The sequence below is a fragment of the Aspergillus flavus genome, chromosome 7, assembly GCF_009017415.1.
Source record: "Aspergillus flavus chromosome 7, complete sequence".
NCBI lineage: Eukaryota > Fungi > Ascomycota > Eurotiomycetes > Eurotiales > Aspergillaceae > Aspergillus > Aspergillus flavus.
The window spans coordinates 1,182,040-1,199,225 of NC_092404.1; the positions used below are offsets into that span (position 1 = coordinate 1,182,040).

General features: G+C 50.9%; 5 protein-coding genes and 1 non-coding gene across 6 annotated transcripts; 3 read left to right on the forward strand and 3 right to left on the reverse strand.

Moving 5' to 3' along the window:
• The first annotated feature begins 454 nt into the window (after window positions 1-454).
• F9C07_1849288 (cytochrome P450 monooxygenase) lies at window positions 455-2,984 on the forward strand. Its single transcript, XM_041294591.2, has 7 exons — window positions 455-1,110; window positions 1,173-1,302; window positions 1,361-1,555; window positions 1,610-1,761; window positions 1,817-2,067; window positions 2,121-2,392; window positions 2,511-2,984. The coding sequence occupies exons 1-7, from the start codon at window positions 915-917 to the stop codon at window positions 2,899-2,901; spliced, it is 1,587 nt and encodes a 528-aa protein (XP_041150167.2). The 5' UTR covers window positions 455-914; the 3' UTR covers window positions 2,902-2,984.
• Window positions 2,985-3,278: 294 nt separating this feature from the next.
• Window positions 3,279-3,350, reverse strand: F9C07_t87. Its single transcript has one exon. It is a non-coding gene; the product is annotated as a tRNA-Ala (tRNA).
• Window positions 3,351-4,926: 1,576 nt separating this feature from the next.
• On the forward strand, window positions 4,927-7,753 carry F9C07_5594 (C2 and Extensin domain protein; the record flags this gene model as incomplete). The annotated part of the gene is made up of 2 exons (XM_041294602.1): window positions 4,927-5,156; window positions 5,245-7,753. The coding sequence occupies 2 exons, from the start codon at window positions 4,927-4,929 to the stop codon at window positions 7,751-7,753; spliced, it is 2,739 nt and encodes a 912-aa protein (XP_041150168.1).
• A 660-nt stretch (window positions 7,754-8,413) lies between these two features.
• On the forward strand, window positions 8,414-9,226 carry F9C07_5595 (uncharacterized protein; the record flags this gene model as incomplete). Its single annotated transcript, XM_041287162.1, has 1 exon — window positions 8,414-9,226. One exon carries the CDS (start codon window positions 8,414-8,416, stop codon window positions 9,224-9,226), a length of 813 nt encoding a protein of 270 aa, XP_041150169.1.
• Window positions 9,227-9,298: 72 nt separating this feature from the next.
• F9C07_2144732 (uncharacterized protein) lies at window positions 9,299-10,996 on the reverse strand. The gene is made up of 4 exons (XM_071509199.1): window positions 10,288-10,996; window positions 10,161-10,222; window positions 9,800-10,084; window positions 9,299-9,741 (listed from the first exon to the last, which is right to left on the reverse strand). Exons 1-4 carry the CDS (start codon window positions 10,385-10,387, stop codon window positions 9,568-9,570), a joined length of 621 nt encoding a protein of 206 aa, XP_071366951.1. The 5' UTR covers window positions 10,388-10,996; the 3' UTR covers window positions 9,299-9,567.
• Window positions 10,997-11,923: 927 nt separating this feature from the next.
• On the reverse strand, window positions 11,924-15,916 carry F9C07_5597 (putative pre-mRNA splicing factor; the record flags this gene model as incomplete). Its single annotated transcript, XM_041294610.1, has 3 exons — window positions 11,924-13,012; window positions 13,075-13,299; window positions 13,358-15,916. The coding sequence occupies 3 exons, from the start codon at window positions 15,914-15,916 to the stop codon at window positions 11,924-11,926; spliced, it is 3,873 nt and encodes a 1,290-aa protein (XP_041150171.1).
• Window positions 15,917-17,186: the final 1,270 nt, after the last annotated feature.

The following is a 17,186-nucleotide window of genomic DNA, read 5'->3' on the forward strand; positions in this document are numbered from 1 at the left end:
GATCGCTGCTATTAGCATTCTAGGGAAAGACAATCAAACGGATAAAAATGTGTACTGCCAGCTAGAAATTGTTTCCCGGGATTAGTATCCTACCTAGGGCTGATTTATAGGCCCCGGTAAGGCAATGGACATCAGTATGTAAATTATAGTAGGTCGAATTAGGGTTAGGTCAGCGGATATTGCCAATTCTTCATGAGGGTGAGGATCGCATGCATTCTCTTGTATGCCTAACACTCCTGGACGTCATGTATATATAGACGATCTTTTGACCACCGCTACGGTAGCAAGTTCTTTCGACAGACAGCAGTTCTATCTAGGCATATATACATTACCCAACCGCCACGACAGAAGCTGCAGGATGTCAGAAAGAGCATGTCTAACGCAATCCCCGTGGGGGTTCAACCAATCATTTGTCAATCAAACTGTCCAGAATTAATCAAGTGGATCTTATCAACGAAGATGCCTACTGTAGTCTGTGGGTGGTCAATTCAGACTCGCAAAAGCTTCAACCCTCGTGACGTGAGTGATGTGATGTATCACTTCATCCCGTATCCTGCAGACTAAGTGATGATCTCTGAACCAATAATAGCTGGATAAGCTGAAGATCAGGATGAACTCATGCATCTTAAACTTCTCCTCATGATTAATGACTCTCTTCTATTGGATCAACTCCAAGACCAGAAGATGATTCGCCCATAACATTATCAGTGCGTTCCATGACAACTTCGTGCTAATAAATAGCACGGTCATGAACCTATTTTCTGATTTGTAAATCTCGAAACGCATAACTTCAGTAGCCGAGTCAGACTCTTTGCTTCGCTCTTCGTCTGCGACCGGATACATTTTTCTTCTTCATTCTTCTCCAGGCGAAGCTCTGAAAAGCAGAAACTTGCCGGACAGTGTCTGTGCCCGCCATGGAGTCTATACTTCTATTTCTCACTATTAGCCTTGTTGGTTTATATCTCGTTGGATCTCATCTCAGCAAAAAGCACTCTCTGGGACACTTACCACCAGGGCCTCCCCGAAAGCCAATAATCGGCAATCTAACCGACCTGCCATCACACGATGTGTGCGATTGGGAATACTGGCTTAAACACAAAGACCTCTATGGTAAACACCTCACATATAGAACAGGATATCCTCTCCACCAGGATGATTATAACACTGAACAGGCCCAATCAGCTCATTGAGTATATTCGGCGACAACATCGTCATCCTCAATGATGCCCGCTTCGCACGAGACATACTCGAGAAGCGCTCTTCCATCTGGTCCTCCAGACCCAGTTGGAACTTTGCTAAAATGTTGACTTCATCCTTACTGACATCTTTGTATTCGGTATGGCTGCTGACACCAGTCCAGGGCCGGTTGGAATAAGATTCTAGGCACCTTGGCATATTCAGATCCCTCGTTTAAGGATATGCGGAAGGCCATTGGTCATCAGATTGGGTCCAAAACAGCTGCGTCTCGATTCAACGCAGTGCAGGATCTTGAGGTTCGTCGATTTCTTCTTCGTGTGCTGGAGGATCCGGATAATTTACTTCAACATATACGCAAGTATGCTTTACGATATCGTCCGGAATGGTGAGTCTCCGCTGACAGAGTAGCTAGAGAGGCCGGTGCTATCGTTTTAAAAATCGCATATGGCTATACCATTGAGCCACACGGGCATGACCCCCTTGTTGACCTCGCTGATGAGGCTATGGCTACTTTCGGGTTGGCGATTCTTCCCGGGACCTGGGTGGTGGATTTTATTCCGATCTGTAAGCTGTGAGAGGCAATCTCTCTTTTCGGTGCTCCAGTTGACTTGAATATCAGTGAAACACGTGCCTACATGGTTTCCGGGGGCTCAGTTTGCACGAATGGCAAAGCAATTTCGAAAGAGTGCTGCAGCTTTCAGCGACGTCCCCTATGCATTTGTTAAACGCAGACTGGCCCAACGAGACTTTGAGCCATCTTTTCTTGCCGGTTTGATCCGAAAGAATGAGGAGCAGCCAGGCCCGGGGTCTTATGAAGAAACAGTGATAAAGTGGGCTGCTGCATCCTTCTATGGTGGGGGATCTGATACGGTATATATATACCCTTGCCATACTGCGCATCAACTGACGCTGATTCATGCCAGACTGTATCCACCATGTCTAGTTTCTTCCTAGTCATGGCACAGTACCCCGATGTGCAACGGAAGGCACAAGCGGAAATTGATTGTGTTGTAGGGCCAGATCGTCTGCCTAGTTTTCAGGATCGCGAAAATCTTCCGTATATTAATGCCATGGTCAAAGAGATCCTTCGATGGCATCCGGTGCTCCCGATGGGTACAGCGCACGCCTCCGTTATGGATGACACATATGAGGGATATACATTTCCCAAAGGGACTCTGATGGTCCCGAATGTCTGGTGCGTATCGTCCTGGTTGTGTCACCAACGCTATGAACATCGTCTCAGTTGGGTTGTTCAGTCCTTAGGAGACAATTCGTGTTTCACATAATCAGCCATCCCCGCTAATCTCATTCAGGGCTTTTACGCACGACCCCAGTACTTACCCAGACCCTCACACCTTCAAGCCAGAGCGCTTCCTAAGCTACGAAGGGCATGAGCCAGAGGCCAATCCGTACTACTTGGTCTTCGGGTTCGGCCGCCGTGTCTGTCCAGGCCGCACGCTCGCTGATGCGAACCTGTATATCTCCATCGCTCAATCGGTGGCAGCCTTCACCATCACCAAGCCGATTCGAGATGGCAAGGAGGTTGATCTACGGGCCGAGTATCAATCGGGTGCGATCAGTCACCCGGTGCCTTACAACGTTACTATCACACCGCGTAGCCCGCGGTATGAAGAGCTTATTCGGGCTGTGGAGACGGAACATCCGTGGGAGAAGAGCCATTCCGAAGAGCTTAGGCTGGTGTGATGTCTGGCGTCAGTACTTGGGCTCTTTGAAGAATAAAGCCTTTTTTTCCCGTCACTCCTCTGTTCATCTTGGAGGTATGGCGAGATCCGTGACGGCGTCCGGTTTGTTGAGTTTCATCTGAGAACAATATATTTTGCACGGGGTCTCCGCTAAAGTAGGTAATGTATGCCATGGTACCAAGGGGCCTCGAGCCGGTGCCTTGGTAGTCTGGACAAGCTATGGAATAAGTGTTTCCAAGGTCGAGGAACAACTAAGGGCCTGGATCTGGCTATAAGAGCACATACTTTGGCGCAAACCAACTCAGGAAAAGGGAAAAGCGGAGCAACACTGAGAACACGTGTCCTGGAGAGGTCCGCAAAAGCAATGAAGCAAAAAGATGGAGACGCGGGGAATCGAACCCCGGACCACTCCCATGCTAAGGGAGTATTATACCACTAAACCACATCCCCAATTGGATGAAAGGAGGATGGTTAACATAACATATGAGGCAAATTCAACAATCAGGTCAAATGTGAAGCCGCGGACTTACGCATTCCTGACCAGATTCCAAGAATGCGGTCAAAATCCAGAGTTCAGCTAATGCGGCAACCCACGTGGAAAAGGAGATAATCCCGTTGAGACATAAGTTCCAGACCGTCTAGCGAGCTATGTGGTGTGATATTCCCGACCGCCCGTTAACGGACAATGAAGATCAACTTGGTGATGGGGGCCGAGCATCATGCAGCAAACTCCGGAAATATATATTTTTGTCTGACATGATGCAGGTTGTCGCATACACTTTCCCGACCCCATCAACTCTGCCATGTAATGTCGGTGGACGACAAGGCAAGTTTACCTTCTGTCAGACCGACTAAACTTGCCGGGATTCTCCCGTTGAAGTTTAATTATAGTATCGAGTGGAGTGAGATCATCTTCCAAAACATAACTGCCTGGTGTCGTGGCTGTGGAAATTAAAACGTATGCAGCTGAGATAGGCAACCGAATTTCAACTATAAGCGGACCGGGATTTCCGTACATATTATTCACCGCAATCGAGATAGCTGGCTGAACGGTTTGTGTGACCGGATTCGAGACGGAGTTGTCTTTCTGTGAGACCTACAGTGACAGCTCACGAGGTGGAGGAGAGAATGCATCTCTGGTCCTGTTATGAATCCAGAAAACGGAGACCGTGTATTAAGGTATGCAGCCCACATTTCAAGGTGGAGACCTGCTGTGGGCACTGAAAGACTCGGCAGGAATGCTGAATGGTCTGGAGATGCCTCGGGCGCTAAGTGTGCGCCTGACGATGACGATGACCAGGAATTAGTGTTGCAAAGTGGATATCTGATTGAAAAGTATGTCGACCAGTGGGTGAAATTGAGAGTGGCTGGATATAACGAAGGAAAATAACAAGTGTGAGGCTGTTGCGTCAAAGGTCTTGAAACGGGGGAAAATCAAGTGTATCGGAAACTGCGACCGATAAATACAGGACACTAGGCTGAACGGGGGACAGTGGGTGCAGTTTTGCATGCAGGAACAGCAGGGCTCCACTAATCAGGAATCATCCCCAGCCACCCCCAGCCACCCCAAATCCCAGCGCCTGACCCAGGGACCCGCCCCGCATCCAATCAGGCTGCTCATCGGGCGTAATAACGTAAGATGTGGTAAAGTTTCGTTTCCATACTCTTACTATCGCTCAGATCGTCTTATCGAAAAGTCTTGTTTGGTTTCCCCTCCCTTTCTTCATCTCATCTCATCTCATCTCTTCCTCTTCCTCCTCTCTTTGGTTTATCAATTCCTCCCCCCTGCAGGTGTTAAGCCCCCTGTCGTAAAAAGAGTCCCCGGAACTGGCACCATTGGTTTTTTTCCTGTTTGTTATTGTGGCCGTTGCATAGATCCCCTGTATTCTTGTATTACTACACTTGCCCCCAAGCTCACAAATCGTTTTCGTTGCGACGAATGCGGTGCCTCCCAGTGATATCGCATTCCTTTGATTAATCCCCTTCGTTCCTCTCGGGCGACTTGTCAACTGACGGTCATTATAATATGGCTTCTAAACCGCCCCGGTTGTCCATGATCAACCATGCCGCCGGCATTTACGCTGACATGTCCGTCGATGGGCCTGCGATTGGAACTCTGGTTCTCGTCATCGACCGGGCAAAGAACCTGCCCAACAGAAAGACAATGGGGAAACAGAATCCCTATTGTGCGGCTCGTCTAGGGAAGGAAGCTAAGAAAACTGAGACTGACTTGCGAGGGGGCCAAACGCCGAGATGGTACGCGCTAGGAATTCCCTTTGTTTGATCTAAGTCTCTTCTCTGTCGAACCACATGATTTTAACTAGCGCATGTTGACATTCTCTAGGGACCAAGAACTTCGATTTACCGTACACGAGTCGCCAGACTATTTCAGACTCAAGGTAACCATATTCAACGACGACAAGAAAACTGACCTGATCGGAGAGACCTGGATTGATCTGAAAGACTTGATCATCCCCGGTGGTAGCCAGAGCGATCACTGGCATCCATTGCAGTTTCGTGGAAAGTATGCCGGTGAAGTCCGTATCGAGATGACTTATTACGACACTAGACCAGAAGATGAGGCAGTGATTGAACGACGGTTGCATGCGGCAGAGAAGGTCAACGTCCAGGGTAAACCGAGCGCCTCCAGCTCGAGTCTAAACTTAAGGTCGAGTCCAGGGCCAATCAGCTCCTCTTCGTCTCTATCAGGACCCCGACAGCTGAAAGAGGTCAAGCGACGCCCACTGCCCAGTGGTCCTCCGGGGTCAGGTTCAGCACGTCCTGCGCTTCCAGAGAAGACTGCCTCAGCTCCTCCAGCACCCACCCAATCCCCTCCTCGACCCACTCCCGAGCACACCCATTCCACCCCACCCCTGCCAACCCACGATTATCCTCACTCGACGCCGTCCCCAGTGGAATATCCACGCCACTCGTCGCGACATCCGGGGCCTCCAGAGGTCCCCTTGGATGCGTCGGCGTATGGCCCACCACCGGGGGTAGCTTCGCACTCCGCGAGAACCTATGAATCTCCCGATGATTTCCAACGGGAATGGAGTAATCCATCCCATCAGGCTCCGGCTCCCCCTCGGCGTCATCTGCAGGAAGTACCCTACCATTCGCACCGTGAAAGGCCAGACTCGTACGATACACGCTCTCATGCACGGCCACGGTCTGGGTACGGCAATGCGCCGCCCACGGACTTTCGCTCTTCTAGGCATGACCGGCCAACAAGTCGTTCGGGACCGGAGATGTATGCGCCCATGTCAGGGGCAACGCCACCACGTCCGAGCAGCCACCACAGCAATCATCATGCATTCGCTTCCCAAGAGCAATATGTGCCCAACGAGATAGCGCATGCACAGCAAGTCTCACGGTATAGACAACGCTCTCCGGCGGGGATCCGTGAATCTCAGGTAGAATATGGATCCCACCCAGTGGAAACGGAACTCCGTTATCGCCCGCATAGCAACTCCCTGGTCAAAGAAACTAGTCCAATCCGTCCTCCCAGTAGTCGTGAAAGCCTACCGGCAGAGTATGCAACGATGCAGCCCCGGGTGGAAGACGAAGAAGAGGAAGGCCCTCCGCCTCCGCCCCCGGTTCATCGATCAGGCCTGGTGCAGACCAGTCAGCAGTTAGTACCGTCACCAACCCCTTCGTACCAAGCTTACTCGCCAGAGTTTGCATCTCCCCGGACCTCCAACGAAATCAACCTGTCGCAGCCGTCGCACATGCAGTCCGACGGAGGCCGGATGCAGGACCTTCCCCCCCATACGAACGGACTGTCCATGCCCCCCAGTCTAGTCGCCGGGTTTGATCCCGCCATTGCAGAGGCCGAAGCGGACCGTGCCGAACACGAACGGCGCCAGAGCCGAAGACGCAGTGAGCTGATCGAAGACATCATCATGCCGCCCGAGCCGACTTCTGTGATCGTGCCTTACCCCGTAGAACCTTCCCCGCCAATCATGGACGACCGCCGTTCACTGATCAGTCGAGGATCAGCGCATTCATCCGAGACTCGTCTCGTCCCTCGCCGGAAATCTGTCAGTCCCCGGCCACCACCCCTCGGCGAGCGGGAAACTTCGCAAATCCCCTTCTCGCCGGATTCGTTTGATGCCTTTAATCCAAACGCAGCTCGCGCAGCGGTCCTCCGGGACCCAGCTCCGGCATATGACACACCAGCCGAGGCGATGGACGCCGCCCGACGGTCTGAGAGGGAAGCAGCGCGGGACCCGGGCCCAATCATCGGTGACGATGGTCGAGAGATCGATCCCTCCGACCACCTACCAACCGATACGTGGGCCCCAGAGCCAGAACGGAAGACTAAGAAACCAGGTGTGGTAGTCCGCTTCAAGAATGTTCCACGAAAGAGGAGCCCCGCGCCACCGCCGGTTCGGGAGTACGCATCACGGTCTCGGCCCTTGGTGGACGGACAACATAGACGTCAGTCATACGTGCCGGATCCTGCTATGCGAACCTCGCCCGGGGAGAATCGTGGTCGCGCACTCTCGCCTTACAGACACGGACGGACCATGAGTTCCCCAAACGCAGCCCCCTCTCATCGAACCTCTGTTTCCCCATCTCCACGGGGACACTCCCCGTCAAGCTTGTACGCCCCGGTCAACACGGGCCCACCCATTCCAGCCAAGGTGCCGATTGCCCAACCCATGAACCAGAACTACCCGGTGATGAATGGTAACGGGACTCCCCAGGGCTTTCCCGTGGCGGGCAGTCACCCAGGAATGGACGCGCTAAGTCGAGAGCTGAACACCATCGATATCGGGTCCGTGGGGTGCAGCAACCAACGGGCACTCAGGAGATACGTCCCCAAAGTGCCTGCGGGATATGCCGCATGATGTCGGTCTATGACTTGATGAATTTCTTCTGTCTGTCTTCTTTTCTTTTCTTTTCTTTTCTTTTTTTGTTCTTGGCCTCTAAGATTGCATGGAGAATGAAAAAACTGTACGAACGTGGTTTCTAGGTTTATCTTTTCGGGCGGCGTTCAGGTTTATACGCAGCGATATCTATACATACGCAGATTGATATTTGGCATAGCTTAACGTGATTTGGCTTGGGACATGAACACGATTATAAAAGACGATTTGCATTGCCTAGCATTACTCCAAGACTGAATCCTTAGTCAATTCTTCTCTGATTCGCTCTGACCACTTACCACCTATCATATCCAGGCATCTACAAAACCTCACCAAGACCAACAACCCGACAGTGAAGAAAGAAGAACCCCTTTGTCTCCCATCCACCTACAAGAATCACTATCCCTCCCAACCAGGCACCAGGAATTAATCCCTTTCTCCAATCAAGACACCACACACGACATTTGCCACATAAAACCCCATATATAAGAGTAAAATAAAGAGACCCTCCCCATCATCCCATATCCCCCTAAACAAAGCTATCCATCCCATCCATCCAAACCAACCCAAGCCCCCAATCCAAAGCCAAAACACAAAAGCAAAGAACCCCTTCTCCCAGAGAAAGGAAGACAGAAAACAAAAATGCCCCCAAAACCAAAACCCCGAAAAGAAAACCAACCCCAAGAAGAACCCCTCCCACCCTGCGAATTCACGTTCCCCTGTCCAGCAACAGACGATAAAGCCAACAATCCACGCCGAAAGGTCATATCCCATATCTTCGGCCGAAATAAGTACGCCACGAAGCGGTTCCCGGACCATGTGTGGGTGCATTACTGTCGACAGCATTACCAGCGGGCGCGGTATAGGGTTGAGTGGCCGGTCACGCAGTGTGAGCTGTTGATGGTTGTCCTGGGACGCATGGAGAGATGGGGTGGTGTTAAGGGGTGGGATGTTGTGTTGAGGAAGAGGGAGGTGGAGAGGTTGAAAGGGGAGGATGGGGGAGAGGGCACCTCTACTTCTACTTCTACTTCTACTACCGAGTGTGATCTTATTACGCTCTCGTCTGGGTCCGGCTCGTCGTCTGCCTGTGTTGGGTTTACTACTGATGATGGTAGTGAGCATGGCAGACGTAGGAAACCAAATATTGTGGCTTCGCCTGTGCCGGGTTGGCTTTTGAGGGAGGTTGGTTCGGATAAGTCTTTTGCAGATTTGCGGGACCTTGTTCGTCGGGTACGTGAGGATATGGATTCTCTTCGTGGACGGGGCGTGCCGGCCCGTCGAGTCGTGTTTCCGGATATTGAGCTTTTACCGACGTTTCAGTCTTGGGTTCTGGCTCCGGCGAAGAAGAGGCGGAGGAGTGTGAGGAGAGATGTAGGTCGAGGGAAGAAGGGTGGGATTGGAGAGAAGGTTTCGAGGGTTAATGGGAAGGGGGCTGTGAAGAGGGTTCACCAGTGAGATTGATTTAACTTTATTTTTTTTTATCATGTCGGAGTTGAATGGATTGGAACAACTTGTTTAGTTGCATTCCTGTTGTTTAGTCAGTTCTGGACAGTGTGATGTTGAAGTCAGTCGGTATTGCTCAATGAACAGCAACTCACGTGTCATAAACATTACTCGTAGACATCTAGTCTGTATGTACATTCAAAAAAGAACGAAAGCCACCAAGCTAAAAAGAGTGCAGAAGCAGGGAAAAAAGAATGCTGCATAAAAACGCGGAATCGCGAATCACAAGTGCACCGCCGTAAACGTATATCGAATCGTACCACCGTTGACAAATCGTCTCCATAAAAATGGAATTAAGAATGGTCGGGGATCAACTCATAGCCACCTTCAGACGGTAGCACGCGACCGGCAACAATAAGGGCAGCCGCGCAGAGCAAGCTAATGCACCAGCTGATGGTGCAATAAATCCAGGACTCGTCCAGTCTCCAGCCGGGGAAAAACCGCGTGTCATGGTCGTATAAATAGGCCTGAAGTAGCAATACTTAGCACGCATCTCATTCGCAAGCCAGATCAATCAAAACCTACCACGATGGACATGCTCGCCGCCTGGACAACAGCCGATAACACGATCAACAAACTGAGAACCTTCCACCCAGATTCCCGCAGTCGCTTCCCACCAGACAATATGATCAAGTATGCGACGATACTCATGCCCTCCAGAACGACGGCAAAGGACATAAGGAAGCCCACGGAGCGCCACATGGAACAGAAATAGCGGCCTCGGCCACTGCAATCGTCCTGCTGGGGGAAACTAACGCAGGCATCGGTGACTGAGGAACAGCGCCGATGGAGGCCGTATGAATACCAGATCTAGATCGATGAAGGGTTAGGACGCATGCTGATCGAGGCTGGAAGACAATGAATGAAACTACGAGAGAATCCGCACCTGATCGTTGCGATAGCTGATCCATTTTGGAACCACAATGGAGGATACGGTTAAGCCGAATGCTGCGTTCCCTGTCAGTCTGTCGTCATACTCGTTGGCCAAGTGCGATTGCGACCGGAACACTTACAAGCTAGAAAAACAACCAAGGATGATGTGTAGACGATGGTCTTCGTTAGAAAGCCTGTGTAGTTTCGATCTTCGCCGCGCGGTACTAGATGAAAATCCATCGTGGGGGTGGTATATATAGGAATGACGACAGAGGGAGTAACCGTTGAGCAATCGCGGCGACCGACCGATCGGGAAGAATTAATGACAGGTCTCGAGGGTGGAATATGGCGAGTTTTGAATCCACTAAGGACAGGTCGAGAGCTTCCAGCCCGGAGAATAAAGGTTGATACTGTTAGTGGGATAGATTTAATGTGTCATTAAAGGAGAAGAAGGTGAAGAAGGGAGGAGAAGTTCTTGCTTTCAATGGGCGAGCGAGAGCGATTAAGTTGGGTTCATGCCTGAGGTTTCCTTTCCCCCAGGCCAGGTGATACACAACGGTTGCGGAGCTCCAGCTTTTCTTGGTGGAGCTTCGCAATCAATTCAATGGGACAATTCTTGCACTGTAGAGTTTGGACTTGGATTCTCGAGACCTCCAATATTCCACAGCAATGAATGAATGATCTGAAGCTGGACAATCACGAGAAGAGAAGAAGAGGAATCAAAAAGGAAGCGTGGGATTTTTTCGTTCTTCGTGGGATAAAAAAAAAAAAAAAAAGAAAAAACAAGGAAATGCATGAAGGAACAGGTGACTCGGACGATCCTCACGGGTTGTACAGTACATACATTCATTCATACCATACCACTTGATGGTATGATTGAATGTATGTATGTCTATGTACTGTACTGTTTACCCGACTTGAAGGAACCCAAGTCCCTCAAATCCACCATACAGTCATATATAAAACCGACGAAATATTCGAACGATTCTTTATACGTGACCATTTGAGTTCTTCCAAGACTGATAACGGGATGGTTGCCTGGTACGGAGGATTGCATACGAAAAATGCCTCAGGCTCGGTCCAAGCGACACCCCCCCGCTTTGGGCGGTAAGAGATCAACTCTAATTCCTTAGTCCCCATCGACTAAGTCTGTCATATCACCCAAGCTCTAGCCAGCAATGGCTCGGAGAATGTCGTACTAAAGCAGGTCATTCTGTCGCGAAACACTGGTTGGATCGGTGATATGTACTACTACCTTGGATCCCTTTCTTTTCGCATGAATTCAAAGGGTAAAAACACATGCGTGTTGATGTCACGTTACATGGAGAGGGTCACATCGCGAAACTCCGTCCTCGGTACAATAGAAGGCAGCTATGAACGAGATTCGCGGGTTCATTCCGATGGGAGACGGCGTACGCCTTCCCGGGTTATCTAGCAACAACTACTACTAACTATGTAGTGACATCATAAGTAATGGTAGATAGAGAAAGCGAAAGGGAACAAAGCCCGCAGGAACAAAGAGGACAAAGATACATCAAAGTAATCTACAGTCAACAGCAACCTGCAAATCCAGCTGCAAAATAATGGTAGAAACTTGGTCATGGTACTTATACAACATGCAAGTGAAACGGCACCCACCAGGGACAAGTGTGACAGTGTTCAAATCAATTCATTTCATCAGAAACATAGGGAAATAGGAAAAGAAAATCAAGAAAATTAAGGGCAAGCGACTGGGGAGGAACGCCAAACCTGCCATGCAATCCGTTGCGCCATACCTCACTCCTCGCGACCCCGCTGGATCATCGCACGGAAGTCATCATTGCTCTTTTTCGTCTTCCCCCCTTCGGCGGAGGGTGCGCTGTCGGTCGTCATCATTGTCGTCGTCATCGTTTTCTCTCCGTTGTGTCCTCCATGAGGGCCGGCGCGTTTCACACCGAGACCCCCTCGTCGGCCACCCCGCGAACCCGGTTGTTGTGGTCGCTTGATCGGCCCCGTGGGCTGGAGGAATCCCCCTTGCTTCTCCTTCGGCTTGCTGGATGGTTGTATCCGACCATCTTTATTCTCAGCGGACTGTTTTAGCATCTCTGGTACGGTGCCCACATGCAATTTGCGCCCGGGCGCAATCTCCTGGCCCTCGAGCTCCAAAGAAGCCCGGCCCGCATGATTCACATCGGCAAACTCCACAATGGCACCCTGGTGATCGGGCCGTAAGACAATCTTGATCAATTTGCCGTACGGCTCCACAAGGGCCCGGATACGCGCGTCATTCACCGTGTCGGGAATATTCATCAGTCCCAAGCTACGCGCAGCGCGTTCCCTGCTGGGAGTGTCCGCATCGGCTGATTCTTTACTGCCGTTGACTACGGCTGCAGGGGACTGGGATTTCCCAACTTGAGACACGATGGTGGTCGCGCTTCGCTTCGTGCTCTGGGGAGCGGAAATCTTCACGTGGAGGGTTCGCGATCGATACTCTTGCCCGTCCATAGCAAGGGCGGCAGTGGCTTCCTCTTTATTCGAAAAGACAACATAACCGAAGCCCTTGCTGCCACCGTCAACCTTCCTAGGCAGGCGGACCAACTCCACGGTTCCGTACTTCGAGAAGAGCTCTTGGACATCACGCTCACTGGCCTTGAAGTCTACATTCGACACGTGGATCTCCCGTCCTTCGTATATAGGACCATGACGGTCCTGTTTCCGGGAAGGGTCCGAGATCTTAGCCGTTAGCGTCAGACCTTTACCAACCGTAGTCCCATCCAACTTCGTGGCGCTATGCGCTGCCTCTGCAGTCTTGAATTGCACGTAACAGAAGCGTCGGTGCGTATTATATTTAAGCGATGGGAAGCGAACATCGATGATTTCGCCATACTGCCAAATGTCAGTAACGCCATGTGGCAAAGAGGTAGAAAAGAGGGACAGAAACAACTCACCTCACGGAACAGGCCACGAATGTAGTTTTCGTCTGCCTCCGGGGGAAAGTTGGTGACAAACAATGTTGAACATGTCCCAATCTGCACTTCGATGGTAAAACCATCCAGTGATTTCTGGTCGCGTGTTTGCGCAACAAGGGCTTCGTCCCTTGAGTTAAACTCGATGACCGCAACCTCCGAGTTCCCGTCACCCGGAAACATCTTGACGCTGTTTATCGTACCGCACTGCCATGCTACCAATTAGTTGTACGTTTACCAAGGGGGGTCAACCAGAATAACGTACATGACGGAAGAATTGTCGAACTTTATGTTCGCTGATCTGGTGGGGTAAGTTTTTCACCACGACTGTCGCATTTTCCCGGTCTCGCTGAAGGACCGCTGGCTCTGCTTCCGCAGCCGACGTTTCCTCTTCTCCGCGAGCCTTTTTAGCGGGCAATCCATTTACATTAGCTTCCTCCTCCTCCCGTTTCCTCTTTTCAGGGTGCGTCGCTTGTTCGGATGATGCGGCTTGTTGCGCATGCTGTGCGGCCAGTTCTCTCGCGTCACGTTCTCGCCGAGCTCTGACCGCCCGCATTGCCTTCCTCGTTTCCAAAATGGCCAGCTGCAATTCATCAGAGTCCTCATAATCCTCACAATGTGCGATGTAGGTTTGCATGATTTTCTCGGGCCAATCCAGGTCCGTCCGCTTGATAGCTTGTTTCAATACAGCGGTGGCAAAACTGGGGTTAGGGGTCCGGCGCGCGGCATCAACGGTGGCTTCGCCTTGCACGAATTTGCTCCATGAGATCAATTCCCATTCATAGTACGTGAGCCAGAACTCATAGCTGTTGCCTCGTCGACCCATAAGACCCTTGAAGGTTTCCCGTGCACTATCCCAGCTGCCACTTTCACTGAGATAGCGAATGTAGATGCGCTCTAGGCGAAACAAGGGATCGCCTTGGTAGGACCGACCGTACTTCTTTTCACCCAGCTCTTGAACGCTTTCGATGGCAGAGCGGATGCCAACTTCGGCAACATCGAGATCTTCATCGGTGGAGTCCGGCATGAAAGCTCTCCTCCGGAGGTAGCTGCACCATGCTGTATGTACCTTGAGGACCTCCTCCATGCCGGCCACATCGAGTAGACCAGTGCTGGTGGCCTTGTGTTTGATGTCGGCGATTTTGGAGAAGGACTGACCCTCCCGTTCTGAGCTGAGTAAATACTGAGACCAAAGGGTACCGGAGCATGGGCAGTGCCGAGTTGCCCGTTCCAGGGTAGAGATCGTCGTGGTGTTCGCATTGCCATGCATGGATTCATCGATGAGGAACATGACAAAATCCTCCCACATGTTGGCGTCGGTTGGGAACCGAAGCACTGCACGCTGGTAGACAGCGTTGACTAACTCAAAGTTGGAATGGTGGTTGCGACGATTGTTGCTGATTTCCCACTCAATGTACTCCGTGAAGATGGTCCACTCCTGGGTGACATCGCCCGCCTCGGTGGCATTCCGGAGTCGGATTTCAAACTCTTCGCGAGCGGAGTACTGTTCTTTGCAAGAAGTTGCATATCGGCCTGCAGTGTCTGCCATAATAGTTTCGTAATTTGCGTTATAATAGGTGGAGACAAAACCCGAGAACGCCTGGAAAGTCTGATCCCAGGTGGCATGAGGGGTTTGCAGTCTGATATCGAATAAATTCCGCACATGCCCAATTTTCTCCTGGCTGGGGTTCCGAGTGATGTCCTGCACCTGCAGGTCGAGCAGTCGATCCCAGACCAAATGGCTATCGGGAGTCCGCCACCGAGTCGCTTCGGCACCCCTCTGCCAGACATCCAAGACCATGTGCCAAGAGAAGACCTCGCGACCGATCATACGATCCTCTTCCGTCCACTGATGTTGAGCACCCTCAGCGTGCGCAGAATTATAGAGATAAAGAACCCATTCCCCGTAGATGCTCCAAAGCTTCGTACTGCCGTACTCTTCCTCCACCGACCGCTGGCAAAGCTCCATAACTACGATGCGCTCATCCACGGTTTGTGCGAGCATGCTCTCATCTTGTATCCACTCTGCCCAGAGGTCTTCACCCATGGCAAAGAGCTTGTCCATCTCTTCGCGAGCGGTCCGCATATCCTTGAGCAGGTCATATTTCCGAGGGTCGCCATGAATGTCGGGGTTGTTCGGTGGGTATACATGGTTGACGAATCCTGCATGGAGTAGTCGAACGAAGTTTACATGCGCGTCGTACGACTGAGGGTTTTCTTGTATCTGAGCAAAAAGCTCGGTTGCCATCCGCTGTGCATTCGGAACTAACGAGGTATCCATATAGTTTCTGCGGGCGGCCTCCCTGGGGCCATCCGACATGGCTATATCGAATGACGACCGTGGCGTAGGTGTATTGTGGGCGACCGAACTGACGTGGGGGTACATAGTCGAAGGAGAAAGTTGACTCTCGTAGGATTCGGTGCTTCTGAGGAGCGGGGCATTCGAGCGTTGGGGTTGGTGATGCTGCATTGAAGCCAAATCGGCGAGTGTGTCCATTCCAGGGGTCGAGGGCTGTCTAGGAGGAGGTAAGTCCGCCGCCGGAGGAGTCCCGCTTCCACTACCCACGTTGGGACCAACCGTCGGGCTTATCGCTGGCGGCGAGGGTTCTGAGACATGCGGCGGCGCGAAAACGTGCTGCGCGAGCGGGGATGAGGTCATGCCCTGTCTGGTTTGACCGGCGCGATTCTTGCGCAGAGGTTTTGGAGGTGGCCCTGTGGACGGGATGGATGTGTTACTGACAGAGGTTGGGGCCGCCGAGGGCGAAGACCGCCCCGATTGGGAATTAGACTCCTGCGGCGAGAGGAGTGAATTGATGTCCATCATCGAATCTGATATGGATTTGAAGATGGGTAAAAAGAATCAGTTGCTTCTGAGGCCCTGGGGCAAGTGGAACCCAGGAACTGACAAAAAGAGAAGTTACCAAATCAAAGAACAGCTTTAAGTCGCCTCATCAACGAGTCCATTCCTGCCCCGGCCACAGCCTGTCTAGACTCTGGAACCGGATAATCACAATTTCTTTCTTGCGAAGGGGGGTGGTAAACTTAACCACGATAGGTTGCGCAAAACAAGGAGCGAAGAGTAAAACGAAAATGATAGAAAAAAAAAAGTTTTTTTTCTTTTCTTTCCCTTTTCTTCGATCAGTGTTCTCAGATTAAAATTTCTTTTCTTCTTTCAAGCCTTTGTGCTCTTTCTTTTGGCAGCAGAAGCTCGGGTGGTCCGGGCGCTGACGAATTGGTAGAGTGAGGCGCTTCGGGTTGAAGAATGAGACGGCTGGGAGAGAGAATGAGACAGAGAGGAGGGGGATGGAAACAAGCTATTGGAAGGATGGAGTGATTCACCCGACCATAGGAAGGGAGACAGCTAAGAAACAGCTGGTGAGCGGCAAAGATGCAAAGAATCGAAAAGGCGGAAAGAATGAATGGGGAAATGCCGCAATTAACCTACAGGTGTAAAAAATAAAAAATAAAATAAAATAATAGACAATAAAAAATGCGTGAGAGCAACACGCCGTAAGACCCTGAAGGGCTTAAAAGGGGAAGGAAAAATTGAAAAAGAAGAGGATGAGGACAGTGGATCGACACACGGTAGAGATGGGTAGAGAGTAAGAGACTGCTCGAGTACTCGAAGGAGGGAAAGGAAAGAGAGCTCGGCATGTAGAAAAAAATAGCTGAGAGAAGAACAAACAGCACAGCACAGCAGGAGGTCTGCAAACTGCTCCGTACGGTAAACCTCTTCTCCTCCCCTCCACTACAGGGAATTTATTTTCTACCAACTAAATTAAATGACTTACTACCAGTACATACGAACTACTAGTATTTGACCACCACAACTAGACAAGAAATGCGACCAATACGACCGGAGCAGATGGGAATAGCAAATCCCATCGGACCTGATATTATGACGAAAAGAAAACTGCAGTGCCTCCAATCGGACGATGGGGTTTATTGTCTGCAGTGATCTGTAACTTGGTTCCTAGTAAGACTCTTGTCGATCGGACTGATGACGGTGTAACGGGACTAGAACGCGAGACTAGTAGAAATCTATTCTACGCGAACATTAGTAGGTCCATCAGCAAAAGTTAGCTCGAAAAAAT